This window comes from Magnolia sinica, chromosome 3, assembly GCF_029962835.1.
Source record: "Magnolia sinica isolate HGM2019 chromosome 3, MsV1, whole genome shotgun sequence".
Lineage (NCBI taxonomy): Eukaryota > Viridiplantae > Streptophyta > Magnoliopsida > Magnoliales > Magnoliaceae > Magnolia > Magnolia sinica.
Genome location: NC_080575.1, coordinates 128689585 through 128715846, shown reverse-complemented (window position 1 = coordinate 128715846; position 26262 = coordinate 128689585). Strand labels below are relative to the sequence as shown.

General features: G+C 38.3%; 1 protein-coding gene across 8 annotated transcripts; it reads right to left on the bottom strand.

The window, feature by feature from the left end:
• Positions 1–6853: 6853 nt before the first annotated feature.
• LOC131241281 (G-box-binding factor 3) lies at positions 6854–15491 on the bottom strand. 8 transcript variants are annotated; one of them, XM_058240055.1, is made up of 14 exons: positions 15192–15450; positions 15022–15097; positions 12546–12717; positions 12001–12045; positions 11818–11913; positions 10734–10814; positions 10462–10509; positions 10115–10275; positions 9920–9980; positions 9741–9789; positions 9238–9521; positions 8455–8532; positions 8187–8312; positions 6854–7522 (listed from the first exon to the last, which is right to left on the bottom strand). In XM_058240055.1, the coding sequence occupies exons 3-14, from the start codon at positions 12603–12605 to the stop codon at positions 7286–7288; spliced, it is 1326 nt and encodes a 441-aa protein (XP_058096038.1). In that variant the 5' UTR covers positions 12606–12717; positions 15022–15097; positions 15192–15450; the 3' UTR covers positions 6854–7285. The 8 variants fall into 8 exon arrangements, with proteins under 8 accessions (XP_058096038.1, XP_058096043.1, XP_058096042.1 ...); XM_058240060.1 differs by having other exon boundaries at positions 9238–9509; positions 9920–9977; positions 15022–15473; XM_058240059.1 differs by having other exon boundaries at positions 9238–9509; positions 15022–15468.
• Between the last annotated feature and the right edge of the window lie 10771 nt (positions 15492–26262).

The following is a 26262-nucleotide window of genomic DNA, read 5'->3' as shown; positions in this document are numbered from 1 at the left end:
TAGTAAAACCGTCATGGACGAGAAAAAATCAAATAATTGGAAGCATTCTAAAAGGCTTCTAGTGGTCCACATAGTGTAAGAAAATTTCAAATAATTGAATAAGTAATATCTTTAATGATGAATAGAATCTTGGGTCACGGGCATTTAATGGACGTGATGGACCATGGACTAATCGCAGGTTTCCCATAGAAGGTTGGACTGCTTTTGGATTAAATAGAGCACGCAGGTCAAAATTAATTAAGTTCGTTTAGTCGTTAACGGTCACATCTTATCTTACCAGAAAAGGAAGTCACGCGAATTTGAAAAACTGTATTGGGAGGACTTTTGGGACTTGTAATTAAGACTGCAGAAATGGGGCGGACGTCCCTGTAACGATAGATTAAAAGTCTCCCACAGTGGGACATGTGCCCTTATGGTATTTGTAACACGTGTGAGAGATCTAGGCCGTATGTAGGGTGCGGACCAACATGCACATGCCCTGTCAAGGGACGCGGATTTCCTGCGAAAGCCTTTCGCAGGAAGTTCCTGCGCTGGTAACACACGTGGGGCCCACTGGGTTGTTTGTGAGAAATCCTCATCGTCCATCCATTTTGTGAGTTCATTTTAGGACATCAGGCCAAAGATGAATAGTATCCAATGCTCAAGTGCGCCGAAAATGTGATAATTAAACATTCATAGTTGAAATATTCGTGGGGCCACAGAAGTTTTGAATTATGATAATATTTGTGTTTTCAGTTCATCTTAGTAGGAATGATGTTATTAATGGTGTGGATGGCATGTAAACATCACTGTCGAACCCACAGAGGTTTCAACGGTAGGAATTTCCCTAAATACCTTTTTTCTTTTAGTACGGCCCACTTGAGTCTTGGATCCAATCTAATTTTGGTATAAACTCCTAAAATTAGCTCACAAAACGGATAGAAGGAGTGGATTCCCAACAAACATTACGGTGGGCCCCATCTGCGTTTCCAGTGCAGGAACTTCCTGCGAAAGGCTTTCGCAGGAAATCCGCGTCCCCTGTCAAGAAATTCAGGCAGGTGGGCCAGGGACTCATATTTCCTACAACGCCGTTCCTGCGGCACAAAGCTCTGTGGGGCCCACCGTGATGTATGTGATATATATCCATGCCATCCGTTTACTTTGCCAGATTTAAGGTATGATCCCAAACATGAGACAGATTCAAAGCTCAGGTGAACTGCCCACCATCATAAACCTTTTGGAAGTTACAGAAGTTCTGCATTAAGTGGTGGTGATTGAATGCCCACCGTTAAATACTAAGGGCCACAAAAGTTTGGGATCAAGCTGATATTTGTGTTTTCCCTTCATCCAAGTTAGTGCGACCTTATCAACAAGTTGGATGGCTTTTACGGTGGGCCCTAGGAAGTTTTTAACGGTGGATAACTATTGTTTTTTATGGTGTGGTCCACCTGAGATTTAGATCTGCTTTATTTTTTGGGCTCCTACCTTAAAATGAGCTGGCAAAACGGATGGACAGCATGGATATAAAACAATCCCAGCCTGGCGCAGCCCATGAGTTAAATGTCCTGTAACATAAGTCGTACAGGTATCCCGGTGATCCAGACCGTTTATCTGATGGCAAATAGCGCGGATGTTAATTCCCCAAATCCCCAGATGCGGTCGTCAATCATAGCCCTTCGATCAGTAACCGGCAAGTAGACAAATTACGACTGCCCACATTCCATTGGAAATGGGTGGCATGATTAAGACTAATAAGATAAACTGTTTAATTTCAAAACCGGCGGCAGCCATTTACTGAAAAGATTAGTCTTTTTAACATTTAAATAACAAATATTCAATTGAAAATGGACAACCGAAATTGGTGACCACATCATTATCAGACACGCAAAATGACTCTGATGAATGTGTTTTAAAAAGGAGACTAATCTTATGTATAAACTATATATAGATATTTCTATTTTCTATTGTCCAATTTGGAGCATGTGCCCACCGTTTCAAAATTTGAAACATCCTCCATTCGACTTTCACTGAAGACATCTCTCATGATTCTAGGCTTTGATAGAATGAAATGGACCATTGATTGAATTGTCCACAACCATAGTTCTAAATTCATTGGGTGGACTTCAATCTTGTTAATTTTGACTCGGATTAGTTGAAATTGTCCAGTACGATGGTTGGATTGTCCTGAAATTTTAGTTCTAAGACTCACTGGGTTGACTCAAAACATGTACAATAGGTGGGGCAAGAGCAATAACATAAGAACTAACATTCAAGATTGAGCAGAGAAACAAAATAGGTCCAATTATTATCTTGAAACTTCTATTCAATAGGCCCCACCATGGATTGCTTATAGCTAGGATCATCCATCCCGCTACTTCTTTTTCTTTTTTTTCTTTTTTTTTTTCTTTTTTTTTTTTTTTAATGGTGGTTCAAATGAGTGGATGGTGTAAATTGATGATTGACCATCCCACATGGCACTTAAGAGAATTTGCGACATTCCTAAAGTCACACATTTATCATTTCCCACATCATTTATTTGTTTTAATCCACCAAATATCACTTAAATATCAAGTCCATTAGTGTCACGACCTAGATTTCGGGTACCTAGCGTATGCTTTGGACCCGAGATCTATGTCATGACTTATACACTAAGTGTACTTAAACTATTAAATGTCTTACAAAAAATCTCATCTACCCAGTAGCTTTACCGTAGATTTATATTACATTCATACTAAGAAGCATATCATAAATAAAAAATAACCATTTATTTCAAATAACAAATCATAAACATAGTTAAGGACCCTCCCATTAGGGGTCTTATGAAATAAAATAAACATGTCCAACAACTTTAAATGATTAATTAACAATTTAAGAGAATCAAATATAATTAAAGTAAAAAAATCACAGCTACTATAAGGCAGTAACTTCTTCCTCTGTCAAGTAAGGTCACGTGTCCCTTAAATCCTCCTTCGGCTTGGTCACATATTCTTATTCTTGAGCCACCAGCTCACCCTTCTTCACATCTGTACAGTTTTTTCATCAATAAAAAGGATAAGCTGACCGGACCTATTGAGAATTCCCGACATAGTTCTTTACATCAAATTATAATAGAATGATAATAATCATACACAATATAATTTTTTTTTTAAAAATGCAAATGCAATGCATTAATGCATTAAGTGAGAATTCGTCCACTTGCTTGAGTTGAAAACCCGTCAACCTACATCTACCCCTTGGCAGGTTTCTTCGATTTGGTAGGCATAGGCAAGGCTGACATTTATTCCTTAAGTAGGCTTTCACTAGTATAGTGGACTTCTGATAATGATTCTACCAAAATATACCATCCAGAAAAGTCCCTCAGGAATCTAACACGTGTTGTGCATGCAATTGATAGATGCATCATGTAATCATGAATCATGTATTGCATAGGTTATTTCGATTATCACATTTAAATCAACATAATTTAACACATTAATCAAATCATATCATTATTAATACAGAAATCACAGTCCTTTAAATTAACTAAGAGTACATGACAATTAAATCAAGCAATTAAATTAGGATAATAATACAACACATCAAACTATCTATCTATTTTAACTTATAGATGGGAAACACGTCCGGATCACTCACCTTGATATGGTGGAGATGATTCCGTGAATTAACGGTTTGAATTGAATTAGAATTTCTTAAAATCAAATAATTAAGAATTTTTTTTAAATCTTACGATTGCACATAATGAATAAAATGTATGATTTATTATTTACCATTTATTGAGATCGATATTGCCCATCCAATAGTCTGATCTATCTAGAATTCAAGATTTTAATTTATCTTAATCTTAAGAAGTTAATGAATGGTAATGATTTAATCAAACATTTCAAAATATGTCATATAATTCTTTATACCAAATTGTATCTTGCGTAGAAAATTATTCTTCCATTTTATTTTTATTTTAAATTTCGTTAGATTAAAGAAGAAAATTGATAGATATATGACCAGCAAAATCTATTAAGTTGTCGAATCGATCTGATTCTTAAAAATATTATATAATTAATTCTTATAACACCTATGAGCAATATAATCATATTGATCGCTGTCCATCATGAAAAAAAATATCATATTTTATATATTAGCTTTAAAGTCATGCACATGCCTTAAAATTTCACATTCTATATTATAGCAAATCATGCACATACCTTTTTACATTAATTAATTAAACCTATACAATAGATGTTTGATTGATCCAATTCATCAAATGTGTGGATTATGACAAATTACATATTACATAAATAAAATAAAATAAAATAATATAAATTACTTATCTAAATAAGTGAATTCCAAAGAAATTCCTCCTTCCACTTTCCTTTCGTATTATTTTTCTCCGAGTTTTTCATTGCCTTATTTCAGTTTTGACAAGTAATAACAATTTTCCATAACAATAGTTACATGCATTGATCAAACCATAGAGATGGTCCACGTCAACTTATGTTTACATTGAACATTTTCTTGTTCTTTGTCTGTGGCTGTCTTTAAGGGACGTGAAAAAGGGGTCGAGGACGCGGTTGTCACGAGTTTCTAGATTAAGGTCATAAATCGTCCTTGTCCATTGAGGAATCACATAATCCTCTGTTGGAGAGGATCAAGCCCAGTATGCTTGTGTTTTCAGTTGGTAAAACTGGGTCCCATGGTTCAGTGATCGAGACCGTAGATCTATAGGTAAACCCCAAAATCTGGCTGATCAGGCAACCGTAAACCTCCAATCTTTGCCTGAGATGAAATACAACAAAAGGTCAATATTCAAGCGAAAATGGTCGAAAATTCAATGTATTGTATCTCCTAGGATCCACAATTCTTTTGGGGAATTTTCAATCCATGAAGAGGTCCTTTAAAGTAACAACGTGGACCATTGAACCATAGCCCATGGGACCCACATATTAAAACTGAAAATCGAGTATGATGTTCGTCTCTTACTGCGCAGGGTCATATAATTCCGCGCTTACCAACCTCTTCAATCTGTAGCCGTTTCAAAGAACACGACTCCTGCCGAAACCAAATGAGAAACGCAACGGGTAAATATCACTGCTCGCGAATCAGGATCTCAAGCATGTGTTGTCCCACTGAGGCCAACATCTGAAATGGGAAGATGATCTGAACCGTCCATGTTCTTGGTAATAATATCTATAAGCTATGACCCAATCATCAGAACTTGTTGAAGATTTGGCCATTGACAATTTTCTTCAATATTAAAGGTGTATCTAAACGAACTGATCTTTTAATCATCCGTTCAGCGTAGGCGACCAGTATTTCGGTGCTTGGAACGTGGACGATTCAGATCATTCAACCATCTCGGCATGTGGGTCCAAATAAGGCGACCTATATCGGTTTAATTGGCGATAGAACCACAGCGAACTCGGTACTCGTAAAACTATCTTATCGCCGCCGCGGCACAAGGTTGAATTGACAGATTATCTGCAGGCTAAGTCCGTGGGCCACATAAGTTTACTGATCATCAGGTGGGCCATAATTGCACATTGGATATGGACCATTGGGCTAATTCCTAGCCGTCTATTTCTTTGCAAAATTGGAAACTTACGATTATCGGACATCTTTTGGAGCCGACCACCCGACTTTGTCCTCAGGGTAAACTTGCAAAGCACACACGTGTGCCGCATTTGGGCTCGTAAGTATTTCTTTACAGAATGTCTCACAGCTAGGATATTAGTGACACGCGTGCAACGTGTCGTATCCGGACTACTTATCGGGTTGAAGCCCATCCCAAACATGCCCTGGCCAACAAATCAGGACGGTCCAGTTGATAAGTGGACCGCAGGTGCATGAGAAGCGTATGGTTATAAACGAAAAGGATCAGCTATCGCATCTGGTAAATGCACTGGCCTCTTTATTGGGCTAGGGTTTGATCACGGTGTGGACCACATGATGAGTGGTCAATCACCAATTTAATCCCTCTTAACCCCTATTGCTAATTTTGTAAGGAGGAATCTTGGAGTCCAGCTCGTCAGCAAAATGTATAGTATAAAGGAGGACAAAATTCTATACATGCATGTCATGTTCTAGTTATATTCAAACCGTTGATTTGATGGAACCCAATGGTAATGGGGCATTCCACCCAAAATGTTCCATACAAAAGACGCTAACCTTTTGATCAATGTAATCAAATGGTTAAGGTCTTTGATCTATGAGACTTTGATGAAGCTAGTGTTTACAGCAGGGCCCATCAGATCAACGTCTTGAATCAACGGGTCGCTGATCATCCCGCACTCAATAAGGTTGCCATAGGATGAGCTGAAATCAATCATGAGCATAAATCCGGCTCATGGGTGAAGGACCCAAATCCAGGCCCAGCCCACCATGGGACTTAAAAGTAAAAGTACAGATATTAGGTCTACTTGGACAAGTTAGGCTAGGCCAGGCCTAGCCGGTCCTACTCATCTAGTCAGTTGTCCACGACACATGGATAGACGACTCTGTCCCAGCCCCACTCAAGACTCGGCCATACCCAATCTGGTCCTACATGACGAGCCCAAATTGCAAATGGGGGGTCACTCAGCCCCTGTAGACTATTCTCTTAAAACGGGTTGTAAGCAAGGTTTTATACCACTACCAGGTACGCGAATCCATTCAGTTCGTTTCAGGCAATGCATACCGGGTTCGCACAATACTTCCAAACCTTGGCTGTACATCCATTTCTGGGAAATCGATTTCGAGTGAAATTGTAGATTCTTGAGTGAAAGAGTCGTGTCTCTAGTGTTTGGGCATTGGGAAAAAAGCTATTCTGCATAATCCAGATTGGGTTATTGGGTCCTGAAAGAGCTGTTAATAACCTTTAATTGTGAAATCTCCCTAGGCAACATTAGAGTCTCAACAGTCACAAATCACATTAACCATTATCAAATAACAAATACAAGACGTTTGAGAGAACTCTTAATACATGCCCCTCATAGTTTAAACTTCAATATACAGCAATTTCAATTGTTCTGATTTTAAACAACATTAGGTGGGGTATAATGATCATAGGTTACGCTCTGAAAGAGTTAAAAGAGAAACTCACCGTAAAAATGGGACTCCTCTTTTCAAGGTCCATCTCGGCACGTCTGCCGTGTCCTGTCCCAACCCACCAAGAACCATCAACTCTCAAACTAATCCTTCTTCGTCAAATCTGTTGTAATCTAGCCGTTCGCTGTTAGAAGTAATTTCAGGCCAATAATATAAAGCCAAAATTACGGAAATAAAAGAGAAACAAACAAAAAAGGAAAATTGATTGTGTAAGCGCCAGTATCTTTTGTCAGCCAGCAACAACAGCATCTTTCCTGGTATTAGGTTCCAGCAGCTGATGGAGCTTTCCCTTGGAATTAGAACTCTCACGGTTCTCGCCCTCCCGCTGCCCACTTCTGCTAATCGAGCTTGAGTTATTTACTCTGGATAACAAATTCTCAATGGCCACGGGTGGGGCCCCCTGTGCTTCCATCTTATTAGCATCCCCTTCTCCTGCCTGTCCTAATTGTGCTTTTTTCAGTTTCTCCTGAGTAGCCACATTCACAGAGATTAAGAAGTGCATCATGGTTGATTCACATAGGTCATTATATAAGAGAAATTCCATATAAAAATCCAGTGCACTGATTGCGCATAGTTGAGATGATCTAGTCCCTTCACTGACTGAATGATCTCATCCACATGAGATGCATCATGGTTGATCTAAGTGATTCTTAGGAACCATAGGCATGGCGCCTACTGAATCAAAGGTTTAGAATGATGATTAGCACTTTTTCTACAAGTGATCCAGACCATCTATTTTGCAGGACATTATATGTGGATGCGATTATCGGATCAGTGGAATGTTTGTATGTGTCCATGAAGGGTGGGCTCGATGGGATTGGCAATTCCCAATTCCGAATGGTTTCTTGGCCCGTCCATTTGTCCAAATAAAAGTCAATGCACAGTAAGCTGCAGCAAGCAACTTCCATTTCTCATTGGTGGGTCACCATCAAATACAAACAAAAATTAATAGTAGTGAAAGGCAAACAAAATTTAAACAAGAGACTCCAGTTCATCAGAAATTTAAACAAAATTTCTTTCCATTGCTTTGAGGGGACAACAATGGAACTTGAATGAATAGCCTGAGGCAGATGGGCTGATAAAGGCAGAAAGCAGAAGGAATAAGGGAAAGAGACTACAAGAGGAAGTACCATCAATGAAGAATTTTCCTGCCTCAGTTTCTCTGATTTTTCTGTTAGACGGTTCATTTCCAACCTAAGGGACATATTCTCTGCATTCAAGGATTCAACTCTTGTAGCAAGTTCCTCAGTCTCTGCCTAAAAGGAGGGAGGAAAAAAAAAAAGAATAATGTCTGAACAGGAAGCCAAATAATTGATACTGTGATCAAATGGGACATTGACTGAAAGGAAAAGGTAGAAGAACAACATAAAACAGGAAGTGCAAGTATATTCCCAGTACCTGTTTTCTCAGCCGTGACCTTCTAGCAGATTCTCGATTAGACTGCTTCCTCCGTTCTCGTTTCAGCTCGCGCTCATCCTGAAGAACATAGTATTTTTTATGTTTTTTTCAAGTTAGGTTACTCTTACATGTTTGGAACACAAAAATATGCTGAACAGCAATGACAAAGAAAACTGGAAAAATACCACAAATCAATTTTGAGGGCAATGATCAGATAAAATAGAGAAATATTCAGCATGTTGTTTGTTATTTCTCAGTACTTCATTGAACAGGCCTTCTAAGGCTCAAGAAGATAACAAATGCATAACAATGCTACCCATGCTGCAAAACTGTTTGCAGAATCTTCGTATCGTGATTTGAGATCCGGCCAAGCTACTCAATTTTAACAGTGCTACATCTCGGCCTTAAACTGTTGCTAAGGTCATAAAAAGCAGCCAAAAGGATGCTATGCATGACCACACCATGCATGAAGCACATAGTTACCAATGCCAGCATTATAACTTTACTAGGATTCAGATTAGCACAGTTTTATTTCAAGTTGATCGTCATTCTGATGATCAAATGCAGGCCAAAACTAAAAGCTGACCATTGGATTCATTCTATATCTGTTCTCAAAAATGATTAATGAGATTGGAAACTTGAAATCAGTCATGTGAAGGACTTGGCAACGCGAAAAAAAAATCTAAGCATTCTTGACTAATCATTTCCAAGAAATTGTCGGAAAAACCAACAGAAAACACAAGTAGCAAACACCAAAAACAGAGCAGCTGTTGCAATATATACCTGCATCCAGACTTCAGAAGGAACACCATCATGAACAGGCACCACCATGCCTGCTGCCGGAGGAACAGTAGCTGAACTTAACTTTGCTTTCCCACTCGTGGGACCTCTGAACTCCATTCCCGGTGTCATACTAGGCGGAGGAGCGGTTCCTGCAGGTTTACCTGCAACGCCGTTAACCGCCACAGTAACCCCCAAAGACCTAGTAGAAGATCCATTTGCCTCTCCACCATGAGTGTTGTTGGCATGTGTGTCATTGCTCCCCTCTCTCCCTGCTGCTGATTGCCCTGAATGAGTAAAAAAACAATGATATATTTACAAATGAATTCAAGCAATACACACTAAAAGATTTATTGAAAACAGCTGAAATTCTGGATATGTTAGCAAAATGTTCCGATTTCATAAAACACAGCAAACCATTTGCAGCAATAAAATCTAGATGAGCTACTGAGTAACGATTTCGGGCAGCTGCATGATTTCCACATACACCAATAATGCATCCATACCTGTCACTGGTGTCTCTTCGCTGCTGCTTTTCTTGTGTGCTTCGTTTCCCTAGCAAAAGATGAGGATCATAAATAAGATTTGTTCTGCTTATGCTTCACTCACGAGCATATAAAATGCATTAAAAAAGGCTATCATAAAACAGTATTTAACGCAAGAGCCAGGATAGAAGGGTTGTTACCTGTTTGGTGGTATTTCCATCACTTCCATCACTTGAACCTTCTGTGCCGTAATTCTCACTACTACCACCCACGGTCATAAAGTGAAAGTCAGATGAGCCAAAAGGCAACTAAAATCAGGCAGCTACTATTCAAAGCCATGAAGCAAAAAGAACGATCACAAGATCACAAAAGAAGAAGAAGATAGATAAACAAACCTCTGTGAGTGCCCACGTGCTGCACCACTTGTTTCCTTTTCAGAATGTCCATTGCCTATTGACACTGCGAGCCCATCAAATCCTTTTAACTTCTTCATTAGACCTCGATCTTTGTTGCCTGATGACTTGGAAGGCGTTTCTATGCTTAAAGGTGTCGCCACCTGTACCACAGTTACATTGTAAAGATATCAAAACTGGTTCATGAGGAAAATAATAGAACTCGATCAGAATGACAAAATCTGATGGCTGATGGAAAGCCTCCTATATTGTTCTTTATTGCGCCGTGCTGTTAAAAATGACAGGTGAAAGACATGAAACAAATGAGTCAAAGGAGAATTTTTGGGTACCGCATTCTCGCTTGTTGATGTAGCACCATGACCATGCGAGTGTGGTCCCTACATATGTAACAATTTACTGATGTAAGCATTTCAATCTGTTGAGCTTTTGACCAGCAACTATCTTTCTGCTCTTTGTTTATTTAAACTATAGAGAAGGTTGTGAATGATACAAGGCCATTCATTACAAACAAGTTAGCATGTACAATTACAACCAGCTCACTGTCCAAGTAGAAAGGAAAGAAAAGCAAGACGTGCATTTTCACCTATACATCTGGACTTACAATAGGCACAGAAGGATGAGCATAAACACCTCCATGTGGGTAGATAGCTGCATATGGTGTCCCATAAGGTGGTATCATATGCTGAAACAATTAAGAAGATGTCAAGTGGAGGATCATCTCATCTACTGCTCAAAAATCTAATCTGAAGCTTTGCTATCAACCTTGCAGGGGAAAATCACAATTATATGTGTTGAAATGACAAAGAAACTAAGAAACTACAAACAAATTCTAACTTGAAAAATATATACTCTTGATTTACGAGGAAGATAATCACAATCTGCACACATGTGAAGTTTGTGGGTGTGTGTGTGTGTGGGCCCGCGGGGGGGGGGGGGGGTGGACAAGAATGTTTCAGAGAAGGAATCTGTTACTTTGTATATGGAGTTCCCTTTTTCAATCTAGAATTCCCATTAATTGATGCAACATTTCCCTTCAGAGAACCTCAAATATATTCCCAAATTAGATATGCAGTGGTTGTCGATACTGCAACCAGTTTTAGAAGCACCTCAAGCTCATTTTCAAAACAAAAGTGACATAAAGCCCCAAAAAATTTACAGTTTCATTTGGATAATGTTGTCAGTATCAAGACAAGTAAACAACATGTGGAAGACAATTGCAAATCCCGTCATTCTGGGAAGATGAAGTCCCCAATTTCTCCTCGTTTCCAAGCATGTGTCCACCTTTTACGACAGGAAAACCCTACTGCAAGGCCTATGTTGATAATTGCACACCGGCTTGCATGTGCACCTCTTGCTTGTGTATTTCTACCTCATTATGCAAGATGTAACTTATGACCAACCAGGAGATATGAGTTGTAACCATGCGAGCATGCCAGCAAGTCTGTTGTCATTTTAGTCATCCGCCAATTTGACAAGGTTTCCTGTGCACGTCTTACACTCAAGAAGGTGCTGTCTTCAGGCTTTAAGCCTGATGGGTAGTAGATACTGTCTGGTGTCCATGTAAAACACTGGTAACTACGGGCAACACGCATGCTAGTTTTAGTCTCATTCAATTAGTTTGTTTCCTATTACGTATTGCACTCTGTTGCACTGCCTCAAGAAAAATTAAAAGAAAATGAAAATACCTGTGGGCCCCACATGTATGGGTGGGGAGGATGACCAGCTGTAACAGCAGGGCTGAAATAAGGTGGTGGCAAACCAACCCCAGGTCCATAATATGCCTGAAGAAGACAATCAATTTCATGAAAATTGATCTTTTAAAGTATACAAGCACAAGTGCATGAAAGAAGCATGCAATAAGTAGTAACCTGAATCGCAGCCCAATCAGGATATGCATGAACGTTGGTCTGTTCCTGCCAATGGAGGAAGATTGTCTCATATTCAGACATTGAACTTAGGTGCATGCAAGCAATAAGAGCCCCAAAAGCACAGCATGGAGATGTTTGTGTGCATGGGTGAGTAATTAATATGAGGAATGATCCTGTGCAGTGCATATATACCCCCCCTTTTTTTTTTGAAAGGGTCTTATACCTATTAAATAACAACTTGAGAGACATCAGTGAGCCTAACAGTTGCTCAGTGGGGCACGCATGACATGCACAGAACATTGCATTACAGTTGAGATCATCACCATTTGATCATGATCTGATGGTTGAATTTTAAGGATTCTTTTATCACTGTAAACCTAATGCGCTGGATTATTATTCACTCTGAGTGTGTCGTGTATGTGCTTCCTCTGATTGTACTTTTTAGCAACACCGTGACTACTGTGGAAATGTCAGAAACAGCATGCGATTTTCCTTTGAGATCACAAAAGAAATGGAATGGACACCTAAGAATCTAGCTGCCTAACCTGCATAGGTGAAGATGCTTTCTCAGATTTAGGTGGTGTCCCAGCTTCAGTGTTTCCCATAGCCACCAATCGAATTACAAACAGTAAAATGTTAGTTGCTTTCTGACAGCCTGGATTCCCTTTACTCACAGAGTACTTCCTGCTTCCGGTATCAAAGTTCAAGCAGCTGCATCTGAAACAATCAGCCCAACCATTCATCAACTGTGGGGATCTAACAGGGAAAAATATTTAAAGGCAAGAGTAAGAGATCCCCAGTAATATTCCATGATCCATCTGACTGCATTACGATTGATGCATGCTGCAATGAACAGATAGAACTGAAGAAACAGGCAACATAAATGCATAAAGCTTAGAAGTATACTGTTCTGCCTTTTGCTGTAATCTGATTATAATCAAACAGGACAATAAGATCACATACCACATAGGTCAATTTCACCTCGAAACTGTATATACATCATGTACTCTTCTTTTTTTCCCCTTTCTTTTTTCTTTTCTCAATTTTTGCACTCACATGCAGCAGCAAACAAGTGAAAGGGTACAACAGAAGGGTAATCAAGTGTGTGTGTACTGAGTACCAAGGGGAAACTTTAAAGGTCGTTTAGATGATAGTTACATATGAAGTGAAACCTGTGTAGCTTGCCATTGCATAATTCAGCGGTACTAAGATACACAATCAGATCATTTTAAACAGCCAGTCTCTCTTTCTAACTTCAATTCACAATCAGTTTGTTTTAAGCAGCCACAGGCTTCCTTTTTAACTTAAGGGCATTAATCCAATTACATGACCTGTGACTCCTTAGCAACTTTGGCATTGAGATCCTAGCATTGTAGTAGCACCAAGAGCAAAGCAACACAAGGTATGCCTTAGGGTGTGTTTGACGCACCTGCATAAGGCGCATTTGATGCCTAAACAACATTTTGAGTGAAATCCCAATTTGCGTGGTGCATTTGGATGCACTTTTGCAAAGCCCATTTAACTAAGCACTCGTCAGAATAGGCGCTAAAAGCCCACACGGTGAGCCAACCGATTTTATTTTATTTTTGGGTGGAAAACCCCTCTTTGGATTAGCGTCCAAACAGGCCATGAAGAAAGCTGAAGATAAAAGTAAAATCACAGAATATGTCGAAGATCTAACAGATTAGGACTCCTCCAAATAAAATATGAAAACCTGAATCCAGACCCCTTTTAAACATGAAAACATGAGTCTAGACCCCTTTTAAATGGAGTCCAGGTCATGTCCGAAAATAGGATTAGTACTCAACAGAGTTTAAGATAATAGTGTCAAACCAATTTTTAGCCTACTTCCATGGCCGTGTCATGTAGAAAATCAATAGCCTTGGCAAATGCAACTCAACAAGCACGTTTTATCCACACCATCTCCCTCTCGGTTGGGCTTGTAGTACGGCCAGTGCCCGTGTGTTTGCAGGTAGAACTACTCATGTCCACTCACATCCTCATGAATGCGCAAGAACCCCATGTTTCCCTGGGCATGTATGCATGGAAGTATCTGCAAGAGTATATGGGTATAATTGCTGCTTCATTTATTTGATACTGAATTGTTGGGGTCCAACAACTTACCTGACAATATGAAGTTCTTTCTAATGCAGAGACAACCATTAAAAATGCCCGTGGCAAAAATGAAAAACAGAACGGTTATTCACTGAACCCAAAAGTAATTCCTGACTAAAACAGGGGGCATAAGTGTAATTCTCACGGCCACGGCCGCGAGTTCGGATATCATGGGTTCAGATCACGAAGGGATTTCAAAAACATTTTGATGCCGGTAAGGCATGGTAAAGGACAGAAATACCCCTGCACCTAAAAGAAATTGCCTGGAGTCCGTTTTAAAAGGGCAGTGCTATTACCAGTCTCTTTCCACAACGGAGGTGGGTTTTCCTATAATTTCATTAAATAGGAATATTTTTGTCAATATGCGTGAGAAAAACAAACGACTATGGAATTTCTACATTCCGTTCCTTCCCTCTTTGTTCAAAAGGCAAAAACTTCCTTAAAGATTTCATTTTTTTTCCTATTAACTTTCCGGTTTGTTCCGGTTTTACCCTCATCTCTCTCGTTCCTTTTACCCTCCTTTTGAATTCCTTCCATTTTTCCACTGTTATTTACCTGGAAATCTGTGGGCAATTTTGCCATCGTTGCTTGTTAAATTTTGAATGTTTTTCTTCTTTTATTCATTTCTTATCACTGCGCGGGAAGAAGATGACGTTCTTCAATCGAAGAAAACGCAAGGTAAATCTACACAAGCAGATCAAAAACGCCCTAAAAAACAAATAGAGATCAAAATTCCGCCGAAAACAAACAGAATGTTATGAAATTCTAACAAATCCAATAAACAACCACGAAAATGCAACATTTCAGAGATCTAAACCGTCTCCGAATCCAGAATACTTCAAATTCAGTCCATAAAATCACATTTCACTCCCGAATTCGGTAAATCAAACCGTGAATTCCACATACCTGGATCTTTCAACGCCGATGACCTCCTCAGAATCGGAAAATCTCTCAAAATCTCCGTCCCTTCACCTCCTAACACCTAAAAAAGGGCACGATTCCTCAAAATCTCGACGATCTCCAAGCATCTGAAATAATTCGAGAGAAATCTCGATGGGAAAAACGGAAAAACAGACCCTAAGCCTAGCTGGAGCTTCTCTTATTCCGCCATTTTCATCTCTTTCTGTTCTAAAAGCGGAGGGAAAACGAAAGGCTTCTGCAGGGGGGAAGGAAGAGAGAGAAGAAGAAGAAGAGGAGGAAGAAGTGGGGAGCGCCAAGCCAACTGCCACGTCATCAAGACACGTGTCCGTATATCCGACTCGGTATACAGCGTGTATATACTGAGCCTACGGTGGTGGTTGAGCTGGCCGTCGATATTCGCGCGTACCAGTTATTAATTCCTACTTCGCAAACGTGTCCGCTCAGGAACGATCTTCGCGCCTGGGGCGCCAGCTAATCTCCTCCGTCATGTGGCATACGTGGCCCGAAAAGAGAAAGGTGGAATTAACCATATTGCAGAGGCCTTTCGGATCCGCCAAGGGCAACCAATTTCGGGATCTCAAGATCCGTTGGCATTTTTATACGAGGAAAAGCTTTGATACTCTGGCAACGCGTGATGGATGATACACTGGCATTGGATACGTGGCATACAAGTGAGTCAGATTAAACTTTCTAAATTGCGTTCACGGTTTCGATGTCTCATTAAACAGAAGTTATAGGATTTGTGGACATCCGTTTCACCGTTAAAAAAAATGAGAAATATACTATGGCCTCACGTTTTTACAAAACACGTGTGCACAAATGATGGACACGTGTATATCTGGTTTGGGTTAACCAATCAACATGAGATGGTGGTTTTCACAGTATGGCTGGTTTGATTTGAGTTAGTTTAATGTAATTTTTGAGTGCCTGCGTATAAAGGTTCACGCTCTGCCGGAGTATCAAATGGCTCTGCGTATTTTTAGTTTAAAATTCGAAAATCGTTGTTAGAAAAAAGCTTGGAATTGCCCCTTGAGTTGATGGAAATGGGAGGAATCTTCCTTACACGTCGAAAAGACGAAAATGCCCATGAATATTGGTAAGCTCTCGTTTTCTGGTTCAGCTGTATAAAAGTCCTATACATTGCATAGCACAATACACGTGGCAATCATTTATTGTGACGGGACTATTGATCAGACGGATAGGCATGGCGACGGATTATGGTCAAAACCAGTCGTGATTGGACAACTCTGATCATCCATAAGTCGTGAATTGAGTTTGGACGGTTGCTGGTAAGAGTGGCTTTGGGCTAAGGGCCCGTTTCGGAGCGTCGATTTCGATCCATGGACTCGGAACCCCTGGATTTAAAATCCTGTTGCTGTGTTTGGCACCCTACGTCAAGAATTAACTTTAACTCAAAAGTAGCCATTCGTAATATATTTATATGAGTTTAAATTTAATTATTAAATTAACTTTAATATATCTAATTAGTAAATATATGGAATTTTCGACACAGTGATTATAATAAGCTTGGTAAGATGTATACTTTTACAATAAAGTGATGAAATTCTAAGTCTCAACGGGGCACATTGTAATAACTCTAAATTTTGATGTGTTAAAAAAATTAAAATAAATATTTAAAGATTTTATTTTTAAATAAAAAATGAAAACAAATCAATATTTGAGTTGGTATAGACATTCTTACTTGAGAGAGAGGTTTAGAAATTGATTCTTGGAGTAGTAATAATAAATTTTTTTTATCAAATGTCATTAAAACAATTCAAATTCAGGATAAGAAAAGACATGCCCATCATATCTTATCAAGAGAAGTTTCTTAAAAAAGGAATACGGAAAGGTTTCTGCTTAACAGAAAAAAATAGGAAGTTGAAGAAGAAGATATCTTAAGAAAGCTCGATTAGGTAAGTTATAATCATTAGATCTTTTTAATTTTTTATTATGTTGTGAATTTCTTTTTGATTTATACAATGGATGGTGTAGATCATCTATGCGATCATTGTATAGCTATATAAAATCAATTTTAATAAATTAATGTTTTTATGATTTCCAATCTGCTTAGTAATATTTTAAGAATAAATTAAATAAATGGAATCTAATTATGTCAAGATAGATCTGTACGGATCATATGATCCATAAGGTCAAAATATACAAGGGCCCTACTTTTCAGATCAATCTAACTATCGGATGGGCCACATTAGTTAGATCCAAAAGTGTTTAATAAAAGAATTTTAAATTTTTACCTAAGTGTTGGCATCACTTGGCGTAGAAGGTCGAGATGGGCCATCGGTGTATGTGTGGTTAGATACACACTATCTATCTAATGTGTATAAGCAAAACATGGTAACACCTCGAGAATGTGGATGATCCAATCATCTGGTGAGTCATTCCTATTAATTATTTGACATTCAATTTCAAGATCTTAAAAAGAAAATTTAAATCTTGATAATTAAATTTAAATAAATATATAATTTTTATTATTTGATCATTTAGGGTTTGGCCACTTGTGATGTATATCAAGGTAGGCCCCACCATGTAAAATAAGATGAATAATAATGTTGTTGATATAACTGATAGGATCTCTAAATTTAAACCAACCCAATTACCTTATGGATTCTACACTACCAGACTCAGGTGAGTAACTCAACTTATTTCATGATTCATTAAAATTAAAATAAATCAGTTGTGATTGTTTAATTGATTAATATACTGATTTAAGTATTTTGTTATGATAATTGTACGCTAAATTCATGTGTGAATATTCTGATTAAGACAACTATGCTAAATATAAAAAATATATACCTACATATCATCTATCATTCATTACATTTACATAATGCATGGTCGATCATGGGACCTTCCCTATAAGAAATGTCGATCCCGGTAGAGTGTTACCAGATGTGAGATATGACAAAGCCTATCAAAAGGTGAAAGCCTACCCAACGGGTGAATGCGGGTTGACAACCTCTAACCTAAGCAGATGAACGATCATCTCATCTAATGCATTCATATATCATTTGCATACATATCATTGTACATCCATTTTTATGTTATTTTAATTGCTATGATTATAAACTATACTGGGTTATTTCACTAAATCTATCCAACTTACCTTTTTATTGATGGAAAAATCGTATAGAGGAGCCATTAACAGATTATGTGGCGCAAGAACCGGAAGGATGCACTGTACCTGAACACGATCTATGTGAAACATGGTCATACTTATTTGAAGATAAAGTGGCGACATTAGACCATTTCTGATTACTTGCTAGCATAATTTGATATACGTAAAATGCATATTAGTATTAATTTTGAGATTTTAAGAAATTATTTAGATTTATTTTATTAAAACGATGTTAGCATGGAATAAACATAATTATACTACGATGATATAATAAATGAATGATTTTTAAAGTTTATTTTATTTTAAGGGTTGTCAAGATTTATATATATGACTAATTGATTGGTGCTAAGTGTTATGTATGTGTGATTGAGATTATGGTGGAACTTAGACTGAATATAATTATCATCTCTGATTAAATTGATTAAGGAATTAAATTAATACACTTTGTGTACGAGTTATGAATTGAAACTCAGGTCTGAGGGTGCACACTTTAAACCCGGATTTCGGAGCGTGACACACAAGATCACGTTTGAGTGACTAACCAATGATTTTTAATTATTGATTCACATGTACAATGTTTAGATGATACTGGTCATCCTATTAAAGTAATTATAGGGATGTAATTGATAATCTAATTATTTTCTGATATTATTAGTGGGTCATGTATCTAATAGATTAATAGTTTACCGAGACACACATTATACATGCAATTCTTAAAAAGATCTTAGATGTAATCCAAACTCTCTTTGTGGATTTCAAAAGAGCATATGAAACCAAATTACTTTATAATGCCAAACAACCCAAAGCATTTAAAATCCCCTCAAATTTATGGTGCCAAACGACCTCTAAGGCTACTATATTCATGTTAATATTGGGAGTAGCCAATTTTTAAAAACTATCTTAAAATTGTACAATTACTAGGTTAAGTTGTTATAATTTTAAGATATAAATTCTAAAATTTGTAAATTATTATTTAGTTTAATTAAATTAATAGAAAAAGTTAGCAACAAAATCAACATGTACGGTTATATAGTGGTGGTTTATATTGGGCTCAATTTTGACTGGAACGACTAGTAAACAACTTCACCACACGTGCAGTATCATTGGGCCACTGGAGCCATTGATAAGGTGGGCACACTTAAAAGTCCTCTACCTCAAAATTCACAACGGTTAGACTATCTTGGCCATTTCAGTTTTGACCTACATATTCGGAGTTCAATAGACAAACACGAACCGTTGGATGTCTGAGATACTGAAGTCAATGGTGAGACTTTGGATGTCAATAAATAGAACGGTAGACCCATGACAGTTGAGAGTTGACACTCTATCCACTACGAGTCCGGTAGAGAGGATTCCGGTTCAGAAACGCCCTTGGCTATTCACACGAGAGGTTTAAAAAAAATAAATAAATAAATTTACACGCACACACACCCCATGAGAGGTTAAAAAAAGGCTATTAATGGGGCAAATGAGCCAATTTGGTACACATGCTCCATATCTCTCACCTGTCGTATTGGCCCGAAAATGACTAGTGCATCCCTCATGTGTGCTAAGCTGCATGGTGAATATATATATATATATATATATATATATATATGTGTGTGTGTGTGTGTGTGTGTGTGTGTGTGTGTTATCTGTGTGTGTGTGGATTGGGTGGGAACTTCCCATGAGGTCGAGTTGTATGGCCCCATTATGATGTGTGCCAAATATCTACCCCATTTGTCAGTTACACCATTGCATGGTAGGCTAGGGGATTAAAAATTAAGTTAAATTCATGAATTGAGTGAGCCACATCACATACAATAGTTGAGAGGGGTTATCCTCTAGTTGAAACATTTATAATTAGTTATTGGGCCCATTGAGATGTGGTTCATAGATTCAGCTAATTCATTGTGTGTGTCCCATTTGGATGAACAGTAAGATGAAGTTTCAACCACATTCAAAACTTAGATAGGCCCGCCGAGTGTTGTTATATGTTTTACACATATCTTTATATAGTTTTAGATGCCATAGTCAACTTGAGTTTCATATATAGCTGACTTTTAGCATATACCATGACCTAAAGGGGACCATCAAATGCACCATGTTAATGTTCAACACACATCACGATAGGGCCCACACAGCTCCAACTGGTGGTATCATTTTCCTATATATATATAGGAATGTTCACCCATGTGCACTTTTGCACACGTGTCATGGGCGCCGAATCTAAACGGTCCATGTGATCCCCTTGAACTCACCCGTGTGATTTTTGTACACGTGTCGTGGGCACCGAACCTAAATGGTCCACGTGATCCCCTTGAAATTATACAGGCACAATTTTCAGCTTATGCAAAGCTCTCGTGTGTCGTACCTAACAAAGGAAATGCGAATCAAAGAATGATGGAATGCTCACCATCAAAAACTTCCCAAGCTCTCTATAAGCATATTTGTAATGTTTATTTTAAATCCAATACGTTAATAATACGAAACAGAACAGGAAGGGAAAATACAAAAATTAGCTTGATCCAAAACTTATACAACATACAAAAAGCTTTTAACAATCATTCATAACTTTTTCCAGTGGTGTGGTCCACCGGGGATTTGGATCTATTTAATTCTTGGAGTAATGTACTTAAATGAGCTGAAAAAAACAGATGGATGGAATGGATATAAAACATATTCATCAAGGTGAGCCCCACAGGGTACGGGCAACACCCGCGAAGCTGTTACCAGGGGAACAGCTAATCTACTTCCACCGATGGAGTGCTGACGCGGTGAAGTGTGATTGGTACGGCCGCATTCATCTAGCCAGGCAGCACTACGGCGACACCAACCGCATCTCGCGTGTCATCACACCACCAAAAAGACCTAAAAAGTGGTCCCATCAAACAAGACTTTCCATGGACGCGAATTTCATGCGAAAACCTCTGCGCTGGGAACTTAGTTAGGGCCACACCGTGATGTTTGTAAGAAATCAACCCCGTGCATCTGCTTTTTGAATTCATTTTAGGGCATGGATCCAAAAATGAGCATGATACAGGACTCAAGTGGGCGGTAAAGGTGAGGAATGAATTTCCACAATTAAAATATTTGTGAAGCCATGGAAGTTTTGAATCACGGTAATATTTGTGTTTTCAGTTCATCCCAGTAGGAATGCCTTTATAAATGAATGGATGACATGTAAACATCAATGTGGCCCCAGGGAGGTTTCAACGGTAGGAATTTTCCTACCTAGCTTCCACTTGGTTCATTTATCTCTTTTTTCTTTTTTCTTTTTTCTTTTTTATCTCGAGTCTTAAAATAAGCTAAAATACGTTTTTTTTTTTGTTTTTTTTTATTTTTTTTATTTTTTATGATGAACGGGGTAGATTGCTCAAAAAATATCACAGTGGCCCCACGTAGGTTTTCAGCTTGGTAACTTTACGGGAAGACTTTAGCAGAAAATCGGCGTCCACTTTCAATAGCCTCCTCCTAAGATAGTACTGTCTCCAATCTGGACTAGGACGCGGTTGTCAGTAGCGACCCCTTCGTCAGTGTTGTGGGCCCATCACAAACGCGGTAGTCAGTAGCGACCCCTCCCCGTCAGTGTTGTGGGCCCATCACCATCATTGTTGTGGGCTACATTTTAATCGCTCCAACCATTTTACAAGGTCAATTTAAGACATGATCCAAAGAATAAGGCAAATCTAAATTTTAGGTAGACCTAACCTCGGTGATTGAATGCCATCCAACCTCTTGAGTAGTTCAAGAGACCTGGATAGAAGGAAAAAAAATATCACCTTGATCCAAAACTTTTGTGGTCGGCAATTGTTTATTTTTAATGGTGGGCATTCAATCACCATTGTTTCCCATTATGTGGTCTACATTCTCTAAAATGAACTATAGATGGAGGATATGAATAAAACATATATATACATCATGGTGGAGCTCACGGAGCTTTTCCACCACCAACTAATATGGGGTAAGTACTAGAGAGGTCACTACCGAATCCGAATCCACCTAATCTGATCTGAAGGGAAGTCGGGCCCGGGGATGGTTTTGCACAAGATGTACTGAAATCAAATTGTATATGACCCATGTATTCCTTAGGCGCTTTCCGGTTTCATCCCATTCATTATTCAGATCCTTGTTCTTTAAGGTTTTTAAGTAATAGGCCTATCTAAATAAAAGATAAAAAAGAAAATCATTGCATCTAAATTTCTAACAAACCTCATTTCTTTTCAAATCTTAACTATTGGACCTAGTCTAAACGAGTGGAACCTAGTTTCAAAACCAGGGTACAAATGGATCAGGCCGACAGGGACCCCAAATTCAACCATTTAAGAATCAGGTCACAATTTTGGATCCATTCCAGCCCTTTAAAGTCAGGTTTAAGTTGGGTTCAATCTAAAAAGAGCCAATCTATTAATTTAATGGATCCTCTCAACCCTAACCTACCCTATTTATCACATGTCAGGAACTTAGGTCTGAATTGGGCATGGGAAAGGATACAAAGATTATAATTGGTTTTTTCAAACAAATAATGATCCAAACCATCTAATTAGTGGGAGCTATCAATTTTGATGGTAATAATTAAAATGGCCAGCCATCCAATTAAATAGGCATTTTTAAGTAATTAGGGTAGTTTAATTAATGTTACTTCTGATATATTCTTCATAGATGATGGGGCTCAAAATCCCCGCAATGTAATTTGTAACAAATACCGGATGGATAATCACATTTTGTAAAAAGTGGGAAAACCATTGCTACAAACTAACTCATCAAAAGAAAGCAACAAACCTATATATGTAGGTAATTAATCTACTTTTTCTTGAGTCTAGGTCAAGTTTGGACGGGCTTCATTTCACTGTAGTCTAAATTGGACCCATTTACAATTCGGTTTGAGCCCGGTTGGGCTAGTTGATATTGAAAGGATCCAAACCAAACTAGTTTTATAATTGGGGTCAAACTTTTAGACCTAGGCCTGCACCATAACTCTAAATTTTGAACCCAGATGGGTCCAACTAATCAATTTAAACCCTTGTTTAGAATAATTAAATTGATCTTCGAGTATTCGTAGATCTAAGTTCCTATTAATACATATAGATAAATTATAATTTTAAAGGTTTTAAGACATTTTAAAATAAAGGCATCACTCACTTTTATTGAAAATAAATTCATTAAACATCACCACTTGGTTATTATTATTATTATTATTTTTTATTTTTACAAATGTGAGAGATTAGTCTACGCACTTTATGTTCTTAACCTGATTCAACAAATTTTACGAATAACTGCATATATATATATATATATATTAACATCCATTTGATGAATTATAAAATTCTTTATAGAAACAATAACAATCAAAATGTGAATGGATATCATTTTTGAGACAGTAGAATATGTTGAAGCAAAAATCTAGATCACCCTCTATGGAGCTATGCATGTTCAGAGTGAACCCTGGTCCTACACAAAACCATAAACAAAGGAGACCCTGACTCAAGCAGGGGACCCTCCGATGCCAAAGTCAAGCTAGGGAAACTGAGTCTAAGTAATGTAGAGCAGAGTGAGGGTGCGTGATCTTGCCTACCTGTTGCAATGGGTTTCTCTAGTATTTATACCTAAAATAGTCACTATCGTTAAACTCGGCATGATCTACTCCATCAAGCAGGCATTACGCGCATGGAGATGTTGGTCGTTATTCTTAAATCGTACATCAGATTATTCTCCCATATACCTTATTGGGTTGTATCTCTGAACGTGATCTTCGGCCACATCCCTACCCGGGCTAGTCCCACAACTCAATTCCCCGAGCTCATGATGGGACTAACCTTGTTCGGGCCTCAGACTTAACATATCCAAGCCCATGACCGGATCCCATGGTCGGAGCCTATTGGGAATGCCCATCTTTGACTCGGTTTCTGACCTAAAGGTTGAAGAAAGGACTCCAGTCAACCGATCCAGGGCTGTAGTTCTTCGAATAAGAATTCCAGTGGGTCGATCCAGGGCTGTAGTTCTTCGGATGAGAGTTCCAGTCGGCCGGGTGGCTCAACCTGCCTCTATTCCGGAACCCTAGTTTTTGGATCGTAGTCTGGAAGCATGGTCGGCTCTAATGTAGCACTGTTCTTCTGAGGCTCTACTCGTTGGTTCGGTTTACCCAAGTCAGCCCTTATTGATTTGGCTCGAACTTTTCCATAACTGAATATATATTAATCTTACCTTAATTTTCAGTTGAGTCATTAACTCTACATTTCTTTATAAAGATATGCTTTATGAGCACTTCAAGCCTCTTCTTCCTATTCTTGCACAAAAGTTTTGTACATTGAAAATGAAAAGAAAAAAGAAAAAAGAAGAACAACATTTTTATATCTTTTTGTAATAAGCACATAGGTTTATTATAATGAGCATTGTCTAGCTGTCAATACATAGGTTGAATACAAGCAACAAATTTCATGTGCAACTCAAATATAATTATTTATGGTCGCATGTTGTGAATGTTACTCCACAAGGGAGCCTTTTACGCTCTTGGCGTTTTCTTTTGTTGAATCTAGCTGGAGTATGGTATTGATTTAGATGAGATAATGCATACAATTTGAAGTTGTCGCTAGCCAATGAAAAGTCCGAATCTATAGTTGACTAGAACCGTAAAGTCTTATAAAGGCTAAGGAATTCCCAATTTAAGTGACTCTTATAATTGAGCTAAGACAAAAAATTCTAAGAGCTTTGGTGATGGTTAGGTACCATTTTTTGCATGCACAAGGTGAGGTTTATACTCTGAATGATGTTTTTAAAATTTATGGGGATTTAACTAAGTTATAAAAAACTATATTCGGGTCAGCCTATGGAAACGCTATGCTCAATGTCAGGCTAATCCACTGGAATAAGAAAGTAAAAATAAAAAGAATATCAGTAGTAGCAATGATAGAAGATGGAAAGTGTAGACTAGAAAGCAAACTTGGTTAAGATATGAGAAGGAGAAGAGGAGATCCAATGCTTTTATATAAGATTAGTATCCCCGACCCCAATTCTATTTGCAAATTTCAGCAAATTTCTTTTTCTACTAAATTTCACTCTTTAATTTGGCAACCTTCTAGCATAGTGGAGGATGATTCTCCATATAACCTCTGATGTGAGCGCTCTTCTGCCCCTTGAGACCCTTAGTTTCTTAAATAGTCTCACCCATTTCCCGAGCGATCAAGAATCCCTTTGGTATGCTTGGACATAAGAAATTAAGGAAATGGCTGCTCTTTTATAGACCAGACCGGCGGAAATTGGTTCCTAATAGTGCTGATGTGTCCAAAATTTATATTTTTCGAAGTCTTTTGGGTGATGAGAGTTGTCGCGTGTTGAGCGGGAATCTAATTCATACTAATACATTTTCACAATTTTTTAGGCATTTTTGCCATCTCAACAGCTCTGAGGCCAATGCGGCGAATCTAGTGGTGCCTCATCACCAGCGGAAATCCAATTTGTGCTGGTGCCTTTCGGCCAATAGTTAGTTGGCTCCTAGAGGTCCTGGGATCCTCTCCGTACGTCCCGTCCAGGTTTGCAATGCTTCTCTAGGCCAACCGTAGCCTAATTTTAAAGTTCAATGGAAATCTTACATAGTAGTTTCAATTATTCTTGGTAGGGTGTCTACACATGTATACAACCCAATATCAAATCCATCTAAATTATGGGCCCTACTATTGATGGAGGATGGGCTCAGTATAAGGAAGCGCATCAGTTGTTACCTGAGGAACACCTAAGTGCAGATTACCCTAAGCTTGTGAGGTCTACCTTGGTGTATTTGTTGTATATCTACATCGTTCATTTATTTTTCCATCTCATTTTAAGAAGTAATTCCAAACCTTAAGAAGATCCAAATCTCGGGTGACTCCTACCACTAGAAACAGTGATGAATAACGATTGAATACTTTTTTGCGGTCACAAAAGTTTTAGAACAATCTGATCTTTGTGAGCCGGGAAACACTTTATCAGCTCCAAGGCATCATACAGCTTGGGCTATCTCTGCCCTATAAATATTAGAACCACCAACCCATGTTTAGCCATTCATGTGATGATGACTGCTTAGAAGAATAATTTCCGTCGGTTTGAATTTGGAAGTTGCTCCGGCCACACCAGGT

What these genes read in the sequence shown, in the direction of transcription:
- LOC131241281 (XM_058240054.1), bottom strand. Translation starts at nt 12,605, where the DNA reads ATGGGAAACACTGAAGCTGGGACACCACCTAAATCTGAGAAAGCATCT. An exon ending in CATCAACAAGCGAGAATGCG is followed by an intron (nt 10,276 to 10,461) that starts GTACCCAAAAAT and finishes ACTGTGGTACAG; the next exon opens with GTGGCGACACCTTTAAGCAT. An exon ending in CTTCTGAAGTCTGGATGCAG is followed by an intron (nt 8,533 to 9,237) that starts GTATATATTGCA and finishes TATGTTCTTCAG; the next exon opens with GATGAGCGCGAGCTGAAACG.